At 40.4% G+C, this 18556-nt stretch overlaps 1 protein-coding gene across 1 annotated transcript in view; it reads left to right on the top strand.

The window, feature by feature from the left end:
• Positions 1-17928, top strand: part of LOC145715274 (coiled-coil domain-containing protein 71L-like) — a 187890-nt gene extending 169962 nt beyond the window's left edge. Inside the window, exons 2-3 of the mRNA XM_081794939.1 lie at positions 4355-5155; positions 17914-17928. Coding sequence (XP_081651065.1) covers positions 4355-5155; positions 17914-17928 — 816 coding nt within the window. The remainder of the gene's footprint in view (positions 1-4354; positions 5156-17913) is intronic.
• Positions 17929-18556: the final 628 nt, after the last annotated feature.

Below are 18556 nucleotides of genomic sequence, written 5' to 3'. Positions count from 1 at the left end.
CTGACAGGGAACAACAAAACAAAACAAAACAAAACAACAATAGCAATAACAACAAACATTGCTATCCAGGCCTATCTCAAGAAACAAGAAAAATCCCCAATACAAAATCTAACAGCACACCTAAAGGAACTGGCAGCAGAACAGCAAGGCACCTCAAACCGAGCAGAAGAAGAGAAATAATAAAGATCAGAGCAGAAATAAACAATATGGAGTCTAAAGGAAAACAGTAGAGCACATCAATGAAACCAAGAGTTGTGTTTTTGAGAATATACACAAAAGTGATAAACGTCTAGCCTAGCTTCTCAACAAGAAAAGAGAGGGGACCCATATAGGTAAAATCACGAATGAAAATGGAATTATTACAACGAATCCCTCAGAAATTCAAGCAATCATCAGGAAACACTATAAAATCTTCTATGGCAACAAACTGCACAACCTGGAAGAAATGGACAAATGCCTCCATACCCACACACTTGCAAAACTCAAACCGGAAGAAAAAGAAAATGTGTACAGACCCATACTAGTGAGGAAATTGAATCAGTTATCAAAAATATCGCAATAAACAAGAGTCCTAGACCAGGTGGCTTCCCTGGCGAATTCTAGCAGACATTTAAGGTAGAGATAATAGCTATCCTTCCCAAGCTGTTCCAAAAAATGGAAATGAAAGGAAAACTTCCAGACTCATTGTATGAAGCCAGCATTACTTTGCTTCCCAAACGGGAAACACAGAAAAAAAGGAGAATTACAGGCCAATATCCCTGATGAATAGGGGTGCAAAAATTCTCAACAAGATACTAACAAATCACATTCAATAGCATATAGAGAGTATTATTCAACACGATCAAGCGGGATTCATTCCTGGCCTGCAGGGCTAGTGCAATATTCACAAATCAATCAATGTGCTACATCACATTAATAAAAGAAAAGATAAGAACCATAGTGCACTGTCAATAGATGCAGAAAAAGTATTTGAGAAAATACTGCTTCCTTACTTAATACAAACCCTCAAGAAAGTTAGGATAGAAGGAACATACCTTAAACATCATAAAAGCCATTTATGAGAAGCCCACAGTAAATATCGTCCTCAATGGGGAAAAAGTGAAACCATTCCCCCTGAGATCAGGAACAAGACAGAGATGTCCACTCTCACTCCGGTTGTTGAACATAGTGTTGGAAGTTTTAGCATCAGTAATCAGACAGTAAATGAAATTGAAGGTATCATCATTTGCAAAGATGAAGTCAAACTTCCACTTTTTGCAGATGACATGACACTATACATGGAATATCGGACAAACTCCGCCAAAAGTCCTCTAGCACTGATACAGGAATTTAGCAATGTTGCAGGGTACAAAATCAATGTACAGAAATTGGTTGCGTTTTATACACCAATAATGAAGCAACAGAAAGAGAAATAAAGAAACGGATCCAATTTACAATGCTCCAAGAGTCAAAAAATACCTAGGAATAAACCTAACCAAAGATGTAAAAGATCTGTATGCTGAAAACTACAGAAAGCTTGTGAAGGAAATTGAAGAAGATACAGAGAAAGCGAAAAACATCCCATGCTCGTGGATTGGAAGAATAAATATTGACGAAATGTCAATATGACCCAAGGCAGTCCTCACATTATATGCAGCCCCAATCACATTGCACCAGCATTCTTCTCCAAGCTGGAACAAGCAATCATAAAATGTGTATGGAAACACAAAAAACCCTGAATAGCCAAAGTAATACTGAAGAAGAAAACCAAAGTGAGAGGCACCACAATGCCAGACTTTAGCCACTACCACAAAGCTATAACCATCAAGACAGCATGGTATTTGCACAGAAACAAATACGTAGACTTAATGGCATAGAATAGAGATCCCAGAATTGGACCCACATACCTATGGCCAACTAACCTTTGAAAGAGCAGGAAAGAATATCCAATGGAAAAAAAAGACAGTCTCTTTAACAAATGGTGCTGAGAGAAGTGGACAGCAACATGCAGAAGAATGAAACTAGACCACTTTCTTACACCACTCTCAAAAATAAACTCACAATAGATGAAGGACATGAATGTGAGACAGGAAATCATCAAACACTTGAGGAGAAAGCAGGAAAAATCATCTCTGACCTCAGCATCAGCAAGTTCTTAGTAGACACATCTCCGAAGGCAAGGGAACTAAAAGCAAAAATGAACCATTGGACCTCATCGAAATAAAAATCTTCTCCACAATGAAGGAAACAATCAACAAAACTAAAAGGCAACTGACTGAATGGGAAAACATGTGTGCAAAAGTCATACTGGATAATTGGCTAGTATCCAAAACCTATCAAAAGAACTCACCAACTCCACACCCGGGAAACAAATAATCCAGTGAAGAAACGGGCAGAAGACTTGAACAGACACTGTTCTAAAAAAGACATCCAGATTGTCAAGAGACACATGAAAAGATGCTCAACAGCACTCCCCATCAGGGAAATCCAAATCAAAACCGCACTGAGATACCACCTCATGCCAGTCAGAGTGCCTACAATGAGCAAATTAGAAGACTATAGATGCTGGTGAGGATGTGGAGAAACAGGAACCCTCTTGCACTGTTGGTGGGAATGCAACCTGGTGCAGCCTCTCTGGAAAACATTGTGGAGGTTCCTCAAATCATTAAAAATAGACCTACCCGAAGACCCAGCAACAGCACTGCTAGGAATTTACCCAAGGGGTACAGGAGTGCTGATACATAGGGGCACATGTACCCCAATGTTTATAGCACTACTTTCAACAACAGCCAAACTATGGAAAGAGCCTAGCTGTCCATCAACTGACAAGTGGATAAAGAAGTTGTGGTTTATGTATATACAATGGAATACTACTTGGCCATGAGAAAGAATGAAATCTGGCCATTTGTGGCAACGTGGATGGAACTGGGGGGTATTATGCTACGTGAAATAAGGCAGGCAGAGAAAGACAGATACCATATGTTTTCATCCATGTGTGGATCCGGAGAAACTCAGCGGAAGACCATGGGGAAGGTGATGGGGGGAAAAAGTTATAGAGAGGGAGGGAGGCAAACCATAAGAGACTCTTCAATACTGATAACAGACTGAGGGTTGACCTGGGGTTGGGGAGAGGGGAAAGTGGGGGACGGGCATTGAGGAGGGCAACTGTTCGGATGAACACTGAGTGTTGCGTGGAAACCAATTTGAAAATAAATTACATTTAATAAAAAAAAATCCAGGGGTTGCTCTTACTGAATATGAGGATAGCTTTCCATTTTCAGCACTTTATGAGCGTGAGGTAGTAGTAGCTTAAGCTGCGTAGATGAAAGTTTTGTTTGTGTGTTTAAGAAAAGGAGCTGAATAAAGACAGAGGCCTCTCACATGTATCACATTGACCTTGGCAAGTTTCTCTTCTGATTGTTACCATGACTTATCACTCTTAGTGATTCACATAGTTTGGAGTCATCCTTTCATGGGGAAGTGGATTTCAGTTGATCATGGTAGGTGGTCCTTGTAGTATTTTGTGAATGAATTGTGTATGTGGTGATGATGGATGGACTATGCTGGTTGCTTTCAAAAGCACTTACACGGACGGTGTAACACGTTTTCTACCCTTGGAATCCCATACGTTCTCTTACTACCTTGTGTATGCCTTACCTGAAATATTCATGAATTGGTAGGTAGTGAATAGGTTTTAGTGGCACTGAATGCCCTACTGGCCACTCACACAGAATTCGTTGACGCTTTGCTCTTAAGCACACAATGACTCGGTCTTCCCTACACTGCATGAAAGTGAGCATGGATACTAACTAGGCAAACTGTTTGCTGCTGCTGTGAAGAACAGCTTCGTGAACTGTGAGCTGTACCAACACAGGTATGGAACCCTAAGCAAGGCACAGTATATCGGTATTCTTTGAAAGGGTAGAGTAGTTATTTCAATTTGGCTTTCAGTGCGTTGCATGACAAGGCATTTAATTAGCTAAAACCCTCTTAGAGTCGTGTTTGATTGCAAGTTGTGTGTACTGTCCACCGCTAAGTGTCATTTCATGTTAGATGGAATTAATGGAGGCTGAAGCACCCGTGCATTCACCTCTAAGACAACCCTCTTGAACTCGTGAAGAATTATGGGCCTTCTCAGGTAAGACTAGGTACAGGTCTTTCTCAAGGGCATAATCTTAAACACAGCCAAACCTAAGGCAGCTTTGGGCAGCCCACCGTGATAAGATATGCAGACATTGTGACCTCACAAAGCGCCTGGTCTCCTAGCAACTGCGGTGTAACTCTCACAGCCTGCCGCCTGATTTGGCTTCATGGTAGGAAATTCATCAGGGCCCTGCGGCGGCCTCGAGACCTGGCAAGCGCGGGCGGCCCCTAGCGGCCTCACATCCTGAGCAGCATGAAGAGGAGATGGCGCTGGCCCAGGGAGGCCCTGGCCCCGGCCGCCTGGGGAGGAGCCTCTAGCGCTGCAGGAGGGGCCGCGCTGGAGGCGCCTGAGGAGAAGGTGGTGTACATGCGGTGGCAACCGTCGCGACTGTCGCTGGCCAACAGCACCAAGGCGCTGATCGACGCTTTCAAGCTATTCCTGCCCCGCAGCACGGAGTTCATGAGCTCAGACGCGGAGCTCCGGAGCTACCTCTGCAGCCTCAAGCACCAGTTCTCCCCCCACATCCTGCGCAGCAAGGACGTCTACGGCTACTCCTCCCTCCTGGCCCTGGTCCCGGACCCCCGGCACCAGCCACCCGAGGCCCGCCTCCAGACGCGCCGGCCAGCTGCCAGGCGGAGGCGCCACGGAGCCCGGACGGTGGCGGTCGGCCAGAGGAAGGTGCCGCCCCCGCCGCCACCGTCCCGCGAGGACAGCAGCCCCCGTAAGCCCGCGGCACCCGGGCCCTGCTCCAGGGGCCGCACCCTGGAGGAGAGTGGGAGGGCGGCCACCCCGACGTTGACCACCTTCCCCACCATTCGCGTACCGGGCGACGTGTGGGTCGAGAGCAGCCTGGCAGAAGCGCGGCGCCAGGCGCGCCAAGTCCCGGGAGTTAACCTGGAACCCGTGGTGAGACTCCGCCGCTTCCCAGTGCCTGGGCGTGAGATGCAGGCCACCGCCGCGCGACCTCTCAGCCCCGGGACGGGTTGTGCCTGGAGGGATGAACCAGGGACAGCCTGGACCGCGTCCCCTAGTGTACTTTATGGGCGAAGAAGCACCAGATGGTCCAGGCCCGCGCCCCCGGGATGCGGCGCCGTCTTCTTGGACTCCCGGGCAGCAGTGCCCTCTGCTGCCTCCCAGCACCGGGTCTGCGGAGGGAGGAGACCCCTGGACCGCAAGGGAGGTCCCCTTTCTTCCTAACCCCAGATTGAGATGTCTCCAGGACTGTAGGGGCAGATCCATGTTCTCTCTTGTTCCCTCGTTGGTCTGAAGTCGTCAGACTTCCACCCCCACCCCCTCCAAAGGAATTTGGTTCCATGCTTGTGTAATAAAGCTAGAATTTCCTTGCTGTTCACCCACCTCCAGGCTCCTCCCGCCCCATTTGTTTTTCCTTTCTTTCTTTCTTTCTTTCTTTCTTTCTTTCTTTCTTTCTTTCTTTCTTTCTTTCTTTCTTTCTTTCTTTCTTTCCTTCCTTCCTTCCTTCCTTCCTTCCTTCCTTCCTTCCTTCCTTCCTTCCTTCCTTCTTTCTTTCTTTCTTTCTTTCTTTCTTTCTTTCTTTCTTTCTTTCTTTCTTTCTTTCTTTCTTTCTTTCCTTTTTTGACTGCCACTCTTTCTGGACGAATATGTGTGGAATATTCCATATATTCTGTGGAATATGTGTGGAAGATCGAATATGTGTGGAAAGTTGTTGTAATAGTTGGTATTCTCAAAACCAATTGCAATAGTGGGTATTCTCAATCCCACACCTTTCTGAGTTTTAACTGGATTCCAAAGCTTTGACCAAGGATATTGTCTAAGAAATTCAAGCGTATCACTGTTAATAATGTAAGGATTTGTATGGCTTTGAATGTCATGGGCTCGGTGATTACAAACCAAAAGATTCAAAGTTCAACTGTGTACACATTCTTAAGACGTTTCTAAAGATTTTATATTGAAATGTAATGTTTATGTTTACTGAGCTCCTAAAGGAAATGGTAGACACTTGGAAGGTTTTGTTTAGTAAAATTAACTTGGGAAATTCTTTATAAGTGGGTAAAATTGAAAGTGCATTGAGAAACCACACAGTTTCTATTACAAACCAATGAGTGAATTTCAAAAAATAAATGAATAAAAAACTGGTGCTGGTTATGGACATGGATGGAATCCACTCGGAAATGACTTGGCCTTGTACCAATCTCACATACTGATCTGGGAATCTTTCCAGGATAATTTATTTTAAAATAGAAATCACATAGTGTAAATGAGTATGGGTAAGGGTGGTGACTAAACCTGCATACATAATAGCCGTTGGAATTCTCTGAAGTATTACTGATCTAGAGCGGTGGTACATTTTTTTTTTGGCACCAAATAACTGGTTGAGGTTATCTTTGGGCAAAATAGATTTTCCTCACTTGTTTTTGTCGTTGTTGGATAACAGGAAATATCCACATTACCATGTATTACTCTTATCAATATCATGGCAGTTGGTTAACAGTTTTGCTCCAGGATTTCCTTTATTATCTTATGTCGATGCACAGTTATGTTAGCAGGTATTGGTCTTTTGTTTGACAATCAAAGACCACAGGGATCAAACAGGAGAGCCACACAGAGTACTTTTCACTTTTATGATAGTGTTTATATCCTGTGGCCCAGCATGGAATTCTTGATTATCCAAGTGACCTCAGTTATTGGTGGCAGCAAGACTTAATGGTGTTTAGTCAGTGGTGCCGCAGCCAGATTTTACTGCGATATCGGAAAGGCCAAGGAGTTATTGTGTACCATTATTCTTTCAAGTTTAAGTATTTTGCAATAGAACCATCCATCCCAGGCTGAAACATGACCTATTAAATCTTCAATACTACGGTTTCTCTCTGCTTGGCAGCTTTTTAGGGGAATAATGAGAGTTGTGGTTTTTTTTTAAATTTTCTTTTAATGTTTATTTATTTTTGAGACAGAGAGAGACAGAGCATGAATGGGGGAGGGTCAGAGAGAGAGGGAGACACAGAATCTGAAGCAGGCTCCAGGCTCCGAGCTGTCAGCACAGAGCCCGATGTGGGGCTCGAACCCACGGACCGTGAGATCATGACCTGAGCCAAAGTCGGACGCTTAACCGACTGAGCCACCCAGGCACTCCGAGAGTTCTGATTCTGACTCTTGGGCTTGTAGAGTTCAAATGGCATAGCTTCCTAATATACAGTTTCCCAGTAAGCCTCATATTCTTTTTTTCACTACTCAATGATAATGTGTTGTTACAAATACTGCCACATGAGTAAATAAAAGTGAATAATTATTTAAAAGATGCAGAGGGTTAAATTATACTCGTTTCATAGGAAGCTTATATAAATTTTCGTTACTAGCTTCCATTGCCAATGGTATTTCAAATACAGAGGTTTTTCTCCCCCACCCTTCCCAAATTAACTGTTTTAGCTAATTAGCCCCTAAGGGAAAGATACATATTTGTACAACTTCCCTATTGTATATAAATGTATAATAATTAAAAATGAATCCAATGACCATATTAGAATGTAATTTCAACATATAGCTTACCGAGGTAGCTTCCCAGAGGGTTTTGAAATTAGATGTAGCTGGGAGGATAACTTTGCTCAGCACAGCTTTGAAACACAACCATTGACACCATGCAGTTATTTGAACTTAACTGAGAATCTTAGTTTTTCCCTGCTATACCTTGTTACTTTATTGCACTTGAACTTGCATTCATGCTTTGGGTTATCTGGGCTATCTGATTTCGGTTTGGATCTGAATGTCCATCCTGAATTCAATATGTTGTTTAGCTGGTCCCTTAAAAAATATTGCCATTTCTAATTTAAAAAACAGGATGTTAAAAAAAAATCTTTGTTTTTGCTAAGTTTTTAGCAAAACCTTGCTGAAGTTTTGTTTTACAACTTATAAAATGTGAAGAAACAACTAATATAGTTGATTCATATATTAATAGGAAAATGAAAGTATTTTATGTATCCTTTTGGGCAGACCGTGAAAAGGAACTTGACACGGTGGCCTTTCTGGTGAGGCATTCATTTACTGTCTTCTAAAACGAGTCTGTGCTTAGGTTGTACAGATTTTTGAAATAAATCCCATAGTCTTTATTCATTCTCGTACCTTTATATCTCATATGGCACAAGTAAGGAGGAAGTTTATGACCTTGTTAAGCTTGAGTGCCTATATGTGGTGACTGGCACCTCAAATAAGCTTTTGAATTCCTGATGTCATTTTTATCCCCCTTCTACTTGTCACCCAGCAACTTAATTTTCCTTACAGAACCAGTAATGTTATAATTGTGGAGAGCAAGCTTCATTGTTGTTTACTGTCACTGTTGTGCTGTGTGTTTTGTCCAAGTTTGAGTACACAATTTTTCCAGTATAATTTAAACCGGTGGCTGACACATATTGATTTGCTGTGGACAAACAATAGTACTAGTGTTCTGAACACTGTTGAATAAAAATGCATGAAACATATTTGAATACAAAGAAATCTGAGCAATTTTCAACTCATAGTTTTTTGGTGTTCCAAGGATTGCCACGGAGCTCGTAAAATGAGTGTTTTTAGTGCATATATAATTTATATATATAATATTTATATTATTTAGTGGATATATATATAAAATTTGCTTTATTGGTGTGTTTAAAATATTTTTGGTAGATAGTCATGTCTTATGGGAATTAGAACTCAGTTGTTTGTCATGGAATTGAATTGTGTTCTGGGACAGTTTAATGTGCACATATGATTAAGATTAAAAATCTGCTTGTACTTTTCTTTTTAATGTATTAACTGTACATACGTGTTAGAGAATATGCAGTATCTGTCTATTTTCATGATGTTAGAAAGTTTTTGAAATGGAATCTTATGTTTGCATGTGAATCGCAAAACAATGTGAGAAATTTTTATTTCTTTTGTTAACGGCAACACCCTGGAAGCCTGGAGATATGATTTTTATGCTATTTTGGGAGTCAACAGTTTGTCAATATCAAGTCTGATTATCTAGTGAATCTCTGAGACAATGCTTCATGCCAGAGTCCAAACCAGTACCCAGTTTGCCACAATAAAGACTTTAAAACTGCATCAAAGTTCATTTTGAGTCCTGACTCCAACCCCCTTCTAGTAGCGATAGAAAGCCTAACACTCACGTATTTTTATATTATAAAAGAACGTAAGTGTGCTGCATAAGAGTAGCAGCAGTAAAGGCTGTCCTAGAGAATAAAGTAAAGCCAGAATTTTCATTACAGCCTAGCGGGTGGACGTAGAGTGCTAGCAAGGGCAGGATTCATAGTATTATGTGTCCTGGATTTGTCTTTGTGTCTGAGTTCCTATTAATAATTGGAGGCAGCAGCGTACTAACTGTGGATCACATTGCCTGCAGTGGGATGAAAGATTGACCACTGGAAACCATTAGAACTGTACGTAAGTTACAGAAATACTCTGTGCTTTAGCTTCCTGAAGAATCAGATGTGGTTAGTAAAATAAACTATTGGACAACTATAAGGATTAAAAAAGGATGTTAATGGGTGAACACATAGAAAATGCTTCATAAATGCTATTAATTGGAGGCATATGGGCTGAAAATAAATATATATATATATGCTGAGAGGTACTTGCGAGTTTAACATCTTGAAAATAGAGTGTGGTCTGAGAAAGCCAAAAGACAAATGATGAGAAGGTAATGTATGAGTGGGTTTAGTTGAAGAAAGAGACAGCAGGTGGTGAGGTTAAGTTGATTTATTAGGTAGTTTTCACTGTTGGAGGTTTTCTAGACTTCCTTAGATATTTGGGGTCTTTTTGTCCTTTGTTCCAAAATATATTTAAAAGATACTGTTATGTATATTAAATTATCTGAGAATTTATACAAATAATAAGAGTTACCGATCACGAACTTGCCAAATGTCAACACGAAATTTTCATTTTGGGTAAGCTCGGTATTGTTTGCTTTAAATCCGTGTGAGTTTACATGTACAAAACTAAATTTGAAGCAATATGTGTGAGTTTTGTACTTCCTGTGTTAAAGGAAACAAGTAAGTGCAGTAGTTAGATTTGAAATAGCAGAACGTTGTTACCATAGGGAATAGATAGCCTCACAGTTGAAGCATGGACACACTCATCTTTAGATTTGGGTCTAATGCCTGTGACTTAGCTCTCTTTCCACTCCCACCTGCAGAAGGAATAACAACATATTCTAGGTTGGGGAGCAAGTCAAAGTTACAGTAGCTGAAATTAACAATAAAAGAATTTCCCTAGATGGAATTTCTCCGGTGGCAAGAAGATCAAAACTGAGCCTGGCTGGAGATTTTGCAAGAGCAATGACTTATCGTCAGCACTCCCTGTCTGGGCAATGTCACCTTACACTGAAATTTATAACATGCGGGACATATCCAGAGCCCAAAAGGAAAGCAGTGCTCAGAAAAGATGGGACAGTATGGCTCCCAAGCAAATTTGAATAAATATTCTAGGGGACTCAAAACTGAACTTCTCTTACTTTGAAAGGTATTCATAGAAATGTTAATGTTGAGATTCTTCCAACTACTGAAATAAGTTATGTAAAATGTGTATGTATATATATGTGTATATAATATATATATACATACATACATATATATATATACACACATATATACACATATGTATATATACATATACAAATATATATACATATATACATATATGTTTATATACATATACACATATACATATACACATATGTATATATATACATACATACACATATACATATACGTATATGTATATATACATATATATAAATATATATATACATATATATACATACATATATTTCTCTCTTCTAGGATGTTTTAAAGTACATATTCTTTAAATGTTTAGTAGAGACAGTAGAGAAAAAAAGGGTGTGATTTAGGGGTCTGCACTCAGATTAAAATAAGATTACGGAAGTATAGTATACATTCAAAAGGACATATATTATTTTTTTCATGTTTGTTTATTTTTGAGAGAGAGACACCGTGTGAGCAGGGGAGGGCCAGATAGGAAGCCACAGGATCGAAGCCGGCTCCAGGCTCTGAGCTGTCAGCACACAACCTGATGTGGGGCTCGAACTCACAAACCGTGAGATCATGACCTGAGCCAAAGTTGGACACTTAACGACTGAGCCACCCAGGCACCCAAAAAGGACATATATTATTAAAAGTATTCTGAGCACAGCTTGATGAAGTTAAGTTCAATATACTTGTGGAACCTGCACTCATTAAATAAGGTATCAGTACCCCAAGGGACCACCTGTGCCTCTTTCAGTCACGGTCTATCTCTCCTTTGGGACAGCAATTATTCTGACTTCTTACAGAATATACAACTTTTGCTTGTTTTGGGACTATATAGAAATGGAATTATGTGTCCTACACCTAGCTTCTTTCACTCAAACTTATGTTAGTGATATTCATGTTATTGTGTGTATAGATCCTTTATGCTCATTGGTGTATAGAATTTCCTTATATGAATAGTTTACAATATTTCTGCAACTCTTGGTGGACATTTAGGTAGGTTATGCCTTAGGGTAATTATGAATGAAACTTCAGTGAATATTATAGGACATGTCGTTTGGTGAACATGTTTTAGAATAGTATTTATTTATCTAGGAGGGAATTTGCTGGGTCGCATGTCATCCAACTTATCAGCTGTGGTAAGATTCCTCCAAACTGTTTCTATAATGGTTATACCAATGTACATGAACTTCTTTCTATAGTAGTGCCTGCATAGTGTCTGTGAGAACTGAATACTTGATAGCCTTGCCAACACTTGCTAATATGGTCTTTTTCATGTTATCTATGCTGGCAGGTGTACAGATTTTTTTTTTTATTTGAGAAATTTCAATCCAGGTATTGTATACAAATAGTTAAAAAAAATACCCATAACATCCAAATTGCAGATCAGGACTTGCAATAAACAAAACAAAAGCTTTGTTTCCCCCACGAACACCTCTTCCCCAGGGACAACACTCTCTTTTGTTTTCTTTTTTCTTTTTTTTTTTTTAATCAGGGTTTTTTTTAAACAGACCATTTTGTATTAACAATTTTAGATTTAGAGACAAACTGCACAAAAAGTACAGTTTCCTCACCCCCACTAGTTTCTATAGTACCTTGCACTAATGTGGATACATTAATTATAAGTGGTGGATGAGCCATCACTGATTGACACAATATCATTAGACACATTATCATTAACAGTTAGGGTTTATTTTGTGTTATATAGATGCATAAGTTTTGAGAAATGTAAAATGGTATGTACCTACTATTGCAGTATCATACAGAATAGTTACACCACCCTAAAGTGCCCTGTACTCCACCTACTACCACTTCCTCTCTCCCCCTAAACCCTAATAGCCACTGGTCTTTTTACTGTCTCCGAAGGTGTTTTGTTGTTGTTGTTGTTGTTGTTGTTGTTGTTGTTGTTGTCATTGTTGTTGTCGTTTGTTTTGTTTTGTTTTTCCAGAATGTTATCATAGTTGGAAATGTAAAGCATATGACTTTTTCGGATTGGATCCCTTCACTTTGTAATCCACATTTAAGTTTCCTCCATGACTTTTAAGTAGCTCCCTTTCTCCCTCTTTTCTTCCCTCCTCTTCTGTCTCTCTGCCTTCCTTTCATTAAGGGAGTTTATTTTTTAAAACAGCTTTTGGTTTACAGAAGAAGACTGGAAAGGGCAGAGTTCCCCTGTTCTCCCTCCTACCCCCCAAAACATAGTGTTGCCTATTGTAAACTTCTTGTGTCAGTGTAGTGCATTTGTTACAACGGATGAGCCAATATGGAAACTATTATTAACGAAAGTCCCAAGTTTACCTTAGCATTCACTGTGGTGTGCAGTTCTGTGAGTTATGACAAATGCACAATGCCATGATTCAAAGCATTTCACTGTCTTACAAGATGTTTCACTGCCGTAAATATTCCCTGTGCTTCATCTATTATTCATCTGTCCCTTCCCCCCTGAGTTCCTGGCAAACACAGGTCTCTTTACTGCCTCCATTATTTGAGGCAACCCTTTTAACTGTTCCAGGTTTATATTCTTTTCTTAGGTATCTTCATGAATATAAGTAATGTAGCATACTGCTGCTTATTGATTTGCCAGTTTTAAGCACCGTCTACTGGCTTCCTATGTGAAGATGACATATATAGGTCGCTTAAGCCACCTGTCTTCTCTCTCCTCACCTTCCCATATATTCCTGAACTTCTATCTTTGTACTGTTTCAGTCAGGTCCCGCCAGCCGGTGAGTCACTATCGGTATTTTAAAGAGTTACACACGTGATGGGAAATCCCAGAAGCCAAACAAAGGATGGCGAAGCAATCAGGAATTAGTATCATCAGAAAGCTGTTTCCACCCCCAGGGCTAGAGAAACTCAGAACCATACCTAGCAGGAACTGAGAACATGGGAGAAGAGGCTCTTGGAAAGAAGCTAGAATTTGGAGGAGATAAAATCACTGGTAGCAAGTGGAGTGGGAGAGAGAAAAACCTCTGGGCTTATACCTTCCTCCCTTTCTCCCATCAAACACCCATTGGTCAAACCCCTCTGGAAGCCAGGTGGCAAGGAACCAGGAAACACAGTCTGTGGGAGAAGTGCAGGAACTGGATCTGAGGGCAAAAAGACATAATGGCTGAAGTTACATATATGTACCAGTTAGGGTTCTCCAGAGACTCAGTATCAATAGGAATTGGTTCACAGGATTATGGAGGCTGAGAAGGGAAGACCCAGGAGATCCTGTAGTTTAGTTCCAGGCAGACTCCAAAAGCCTAAGAATCAGGAGAGCTGATGATGTATGTTCCACTCCAAGTCTGAGTCTGAAGTCAGGAGACCAATATCGCAGCTTGAAGACACTCAGATACACAACAGTGGATTCTCTCTTACTCTGCCTTTTGTTCCATTCAGGTCTTCAATCGATTGGTTGAGCCCACCCAGTGTTTGTCAAGGCAATATGTTTTGCTTAGTCTCCTGATATACAGATGTTCATTGTACTAAGAAATGTCCTCAGAGACTCACTAGAAATAATGTTTAACCATATATCTGGGTACCCTGTGGCTTAGCCCAGTTAAAACATGAAATTAACCATCATAAGATATAATTTTATGTGTGTATGTATGTATGTATGTATGTATGTATGTATGTATGTATGTATGCATGTGTGAATGAATATATGTTATTTGAGAGAGCGAGAGAGCGAGCATATGCTCAAGCAGGATAGGGGCAGAGAGAGAGAATTCTGAGAATTCTGTCAGTGCAGAACCTAATGTTCATCTTAGTCTTATGAACTGTGAGATCATAATCTGAGCCAAAATCAAGAGTTGGATTCTGAACTCACCGAGCCACTCAGGTTCCCCACAAGATGTAATTTTAAAATAGAGACCTATTTCCCTTGCCTGTACTGTCATTTTTCATTCCTTACATTGTAAGATAAATGTCTTCCTTAACCTTGCTGCACTTTTTCTCGGTCTCCCATCAGCTTTGGACTTCTGTTTGTCATTGTTGTTAACACTGGTATTATGCTCTGCAATCAAGTCTCTTTAGATTGTTCAAGGTTGATTCTAAAACTTGAAAACTAATAAATGGTTTAAATTATTGGGATTATTAAATAATATGCAAACATTAGAATTACTACTCTTTTCCTGGAGTCCTTGGACCTGCTGAATGAGGACATCTCTGGGATCAAGGTGAAATGGGTCCTTTTTCTTTGTATTCCATCAGTGCTTTAAACCACGCCATGTTTCACTTGTCTCATTCATACTAAGACCATCTTACGGATATTTTCTCGCTCTCCTTAGTTTTCTAATTGCACTTCTTTGTTTTCTTGCACTCTTTCAGTGTTCTCAAATCATGCCACTTATGACATCTTCCTGTTAACCTCTTAGAGGTCACTTATGGACCCTTCTCTTTTCCTGCCTCATTTAGTTGGTGACTCAGTAGGTCTGCTTCATAGCTTCCTTCCTGTGATTTTCCTCTGCTACAGTCCCCGTTTGTTTCCATGGTTTCATGGTAATATGGCTATCTGGGGAGTGAGGGAGCATTTAAAAGCCTGGACTCTAGAGCCAGACGGCCTGGACTTAGTCTTTACTTGTTCCACTTACCAACTGTGTAACTTGGATGTTGGATGAGTTATTTGACTTCTTTATAACCCTATTTCCTCCTCTAGAAGATAATAATCGTAATTGTATGTACTTTATAAGTTTGTTGTGTGGTTAATATGTAATAATATGTGAAAATAACCCATAACAGTGTCTGGCACAAAAATAAACACTGTTAATGTTGGCTATTAAGTATAATTTTTCTTTATTTTTTTCTCTCCTTGTTTTGCTGGAATACACCTTCAGATAACTTCCTAATGAAGAATGAATAGAATCAAATGTTCTGAGTCTTTGCACATCTGAAGATATCTTGAGTCCACTCTCAAATTTAATTGATAATTTTGATAGGTGTACAATTGTAGCTTCTTTTTTTATTTTATTTATTTTTAATTTTTAAAGTTTACCTCCACATTAGTTAGCATGTAGTGCAACAATGATTTCAGGAGTAGATTCCTGAGTTCCCCTTACCCATTTAGCCCATCCCCCCTCCCATAACCCCTCCAGTGACCCTCAGTTTGTTCTCCATATTTATGAGTCTCTTATGTTTTGCCCCTCCCTGATTTTATATTATTTTTGTTTCTCTTCCCTTATGTTCATCTCTTCCACTCATAGAATTCTAGCGTCTAATGGCCAGTTGCCCCTTCCATCCATTATCCCCTGATCACAACACCATTGGAACTACAATATCTGCTTTTTAGAGTGTTTTTGACTCACCGTCACTTTCACCTTCTTGTATTTTTCAAAACCATTCAGTACGTCTGACGTATGCTTAAGGAAAAGGGAATGGAGGTCCACCTTTTGAAGGGCTTAAAAGAGAATTTATGAACATATGTTAGACTGCCACAGCCTGTCTGCTGGCCTCCTATTATTCACTTTCATCCTGCATGAAAAATACCCTCACCCTACCCCAAGAATCCTCCCTCTTAAAGACCCAACCCTTGTAACATCAGCTCAAAGTCCAGGATTTTTTTATCTAAATTAGGTCCAGGTGTGAATGAGTCTCCTTGTGTGCACTGGTACTCGATTCCACTTTCAATCTGAAGACCTATCAATGAAGACCTATGAATTAAGCATACAACCAAAACGGGCACACACAAAACACACACAGACACACACACACACACACACACACACACACACACACACACACACACACACAACACGCACACACACACACACACAGAGAAAAAACTAACAAACAAACCAACAAAACACAAACATTTCTGTTCCAAAAGAAAGGAAGGAGGTTATCATGAGTCACTGGTCCATAACAATTCTGAAGTTCATCTGGCCCAGGTAGGCAGTCCTTTCATTGTGTCTTAAGGCTTGGGAATGATTTTCCATGGCTCTAGCTCCTCCGGGGTTCTGGCTTTCAACCTCCAAGTCATTCTTCCCTTCTCATGAAAGGTAGCCTGTGTCTACAGCCTTATGGTTGTCTCAGCCTACTTACTGATTTTAGGAGTTTGTGGGTCCAAAGCCTTCTTTCATTTTACTCTCTGGGATTAAGTAAACTCTTCTCTACCATGGACTTTTTCAAACCTTTATAAGGAAAAACACTCCTAAACTTCAAGTTATATTGTAACAGAGAGAACCCTGTGCCCCACCGTTCAGTCTGCGAGGGTATGCTTAAGAGAGAGAACACTGGTATTCTCCAAGACCCTTCTTCATTTAGGACACTTTTCTACCATCTTTTCCCCAACATCATCTGCTGAGTGAGGTTGGTAATAATTTCTCCTTCAATAATAGTGACATTATTGATGTTATCTGTGCTAAAAAAACATGAAATTGTATTTGAATGGCATTGAGTAAGGGCAAGTAGTATCGGTTAGGGACGTGTTCAGCTGTCACAGAAAGGCTGCCACCAGTGGCATGAACAAAGAGAGTTATACTTACAAAGAGGCTGTAGGCTGTGTCCCATTAAGGCAGCAATGTCATCTGCAGCAGGCTGCATGGAATGGGAGAGCTGCCAATTTCTTTACAACCTACTACACAATTTTGGAAAAAAGGGTAGCAGACATTAATATAATAATACCAATATTTTTACCACTTACCATCATCAAGATGCATCACATGTGTGAGCATTTCAAGCTCACAGCACATCTGTGAGGTAGAATTGTTGATGTCTTTTGGAGGTCATTCGTTTTCTTCTTACGTCAAAAATTAGCTGTCATATTTCTAGGGCATGTGGCTTCACCAAATCCCCTCCTAGGTTTCCTTTGCTTATCAATGCATCAAGAAAACTCATAGGAATTCTAGAATTTAATAGTTGTGAGTCATGGAGAAACCAGTTCTGCCTTATCAAATCACATTAAATAATCATGCCATTCAGTATACTCTCAGATGAACCATTGGAAGGTGCTCCTGTATTAGCGTTGTATTTCTGTTGGCAAGAACCTTGCCTCCTAGGAGGCACTATAACTTTCATATCTATTAGTAATTGCCAATGAAGTAAAAACCAAGAGTGTTCTTTGTCTTCTTGTTGACACGTTAAAATGTATACTAAGTTACCCCGTTTCCTTGTTTAATTTCTTCGCATCATATACCAACTGCAATATCATCACGGAACAATGGTGGCCCCGAATGTAGCATCATCAGCTCTGGAAACTTCAGATATGGCCACAGTAACAGGTATGGCCACGGTAACAGTTAGGGTGGACCCCATCCAGTTCTTGGCCTCTTCGGCTTCTCTGATTCTCTCCGTTTATCTACCTCCCCTCCATACCCCCAGCCCCAGCAGCAGTGAGAATATGGTTAGTCAGTGAATCTACAGCAGATACAGATGCAGATCATTTCTCTGGATAATCTTTATGGTTGACTGTGGCCTGGGTAGCAGGACTGGTTCAGACAGAAACACCTGATTAGGGTGCCATCAAGCAGTATCTGTGCCCTCCCTCAGAAATGGGACAGTATGCATTTCAAACCCTTCAAGTCTCCACTTCTCCCTGCAGACTTCTGTGTTTTGTTGCTTTCATCCACCTACCAAAGCAATCCAAACTTTATGCTAAAGAGAGTGGGCCTCGTGTGTCCTTTGCAGATTGGAATGCTGTTACTAGTTTGGGTTATCTTAACAACAACTGGAAAATTATCTAAAAATGTAGAATTCGGTGTGAATTCGGAATCCGTACCTGTAGTAAGCCCTCCATGGTTCCGTTGATTAAGGAGAGGTATCAGACCATATTGTAAGAAACCCTGCCTTCGAATGCTACAGCTCTATGGACTTTCAAAGCACTATTTCTAACCTGGTTATCAAAAGTCGTTAAGTCTTTGTGAGTATACATTCAGAGCTTATTTAAGATCTGGATCATAGTCTCCAATTTTTCATTACCTTCCTAACCCATTTATTCCCAGAGTTCTCTTCATTTATGAATCTT

Source organism: Panthera onca, assembly GCF_046562875.1.
Source record: "Panthera onca isolate mPanOnc1 chromosome Y unlocalized genomic scaffold, mPanOnc1 haplotype 2 h2.ChrY_unloc_4, whole genome shotgun sequence".
Taxonomy (NCBI): Eukaryota; Metazoa; Chordata; class Mammalia; order Carnivora; family Felidae; genus Panthera; species Panthera onca.
The sequence above is the reverse complement of the archived record's forward strand: the minus strand, read 5'-3'. Positions and strand labels throughout refer to the sequence as shown.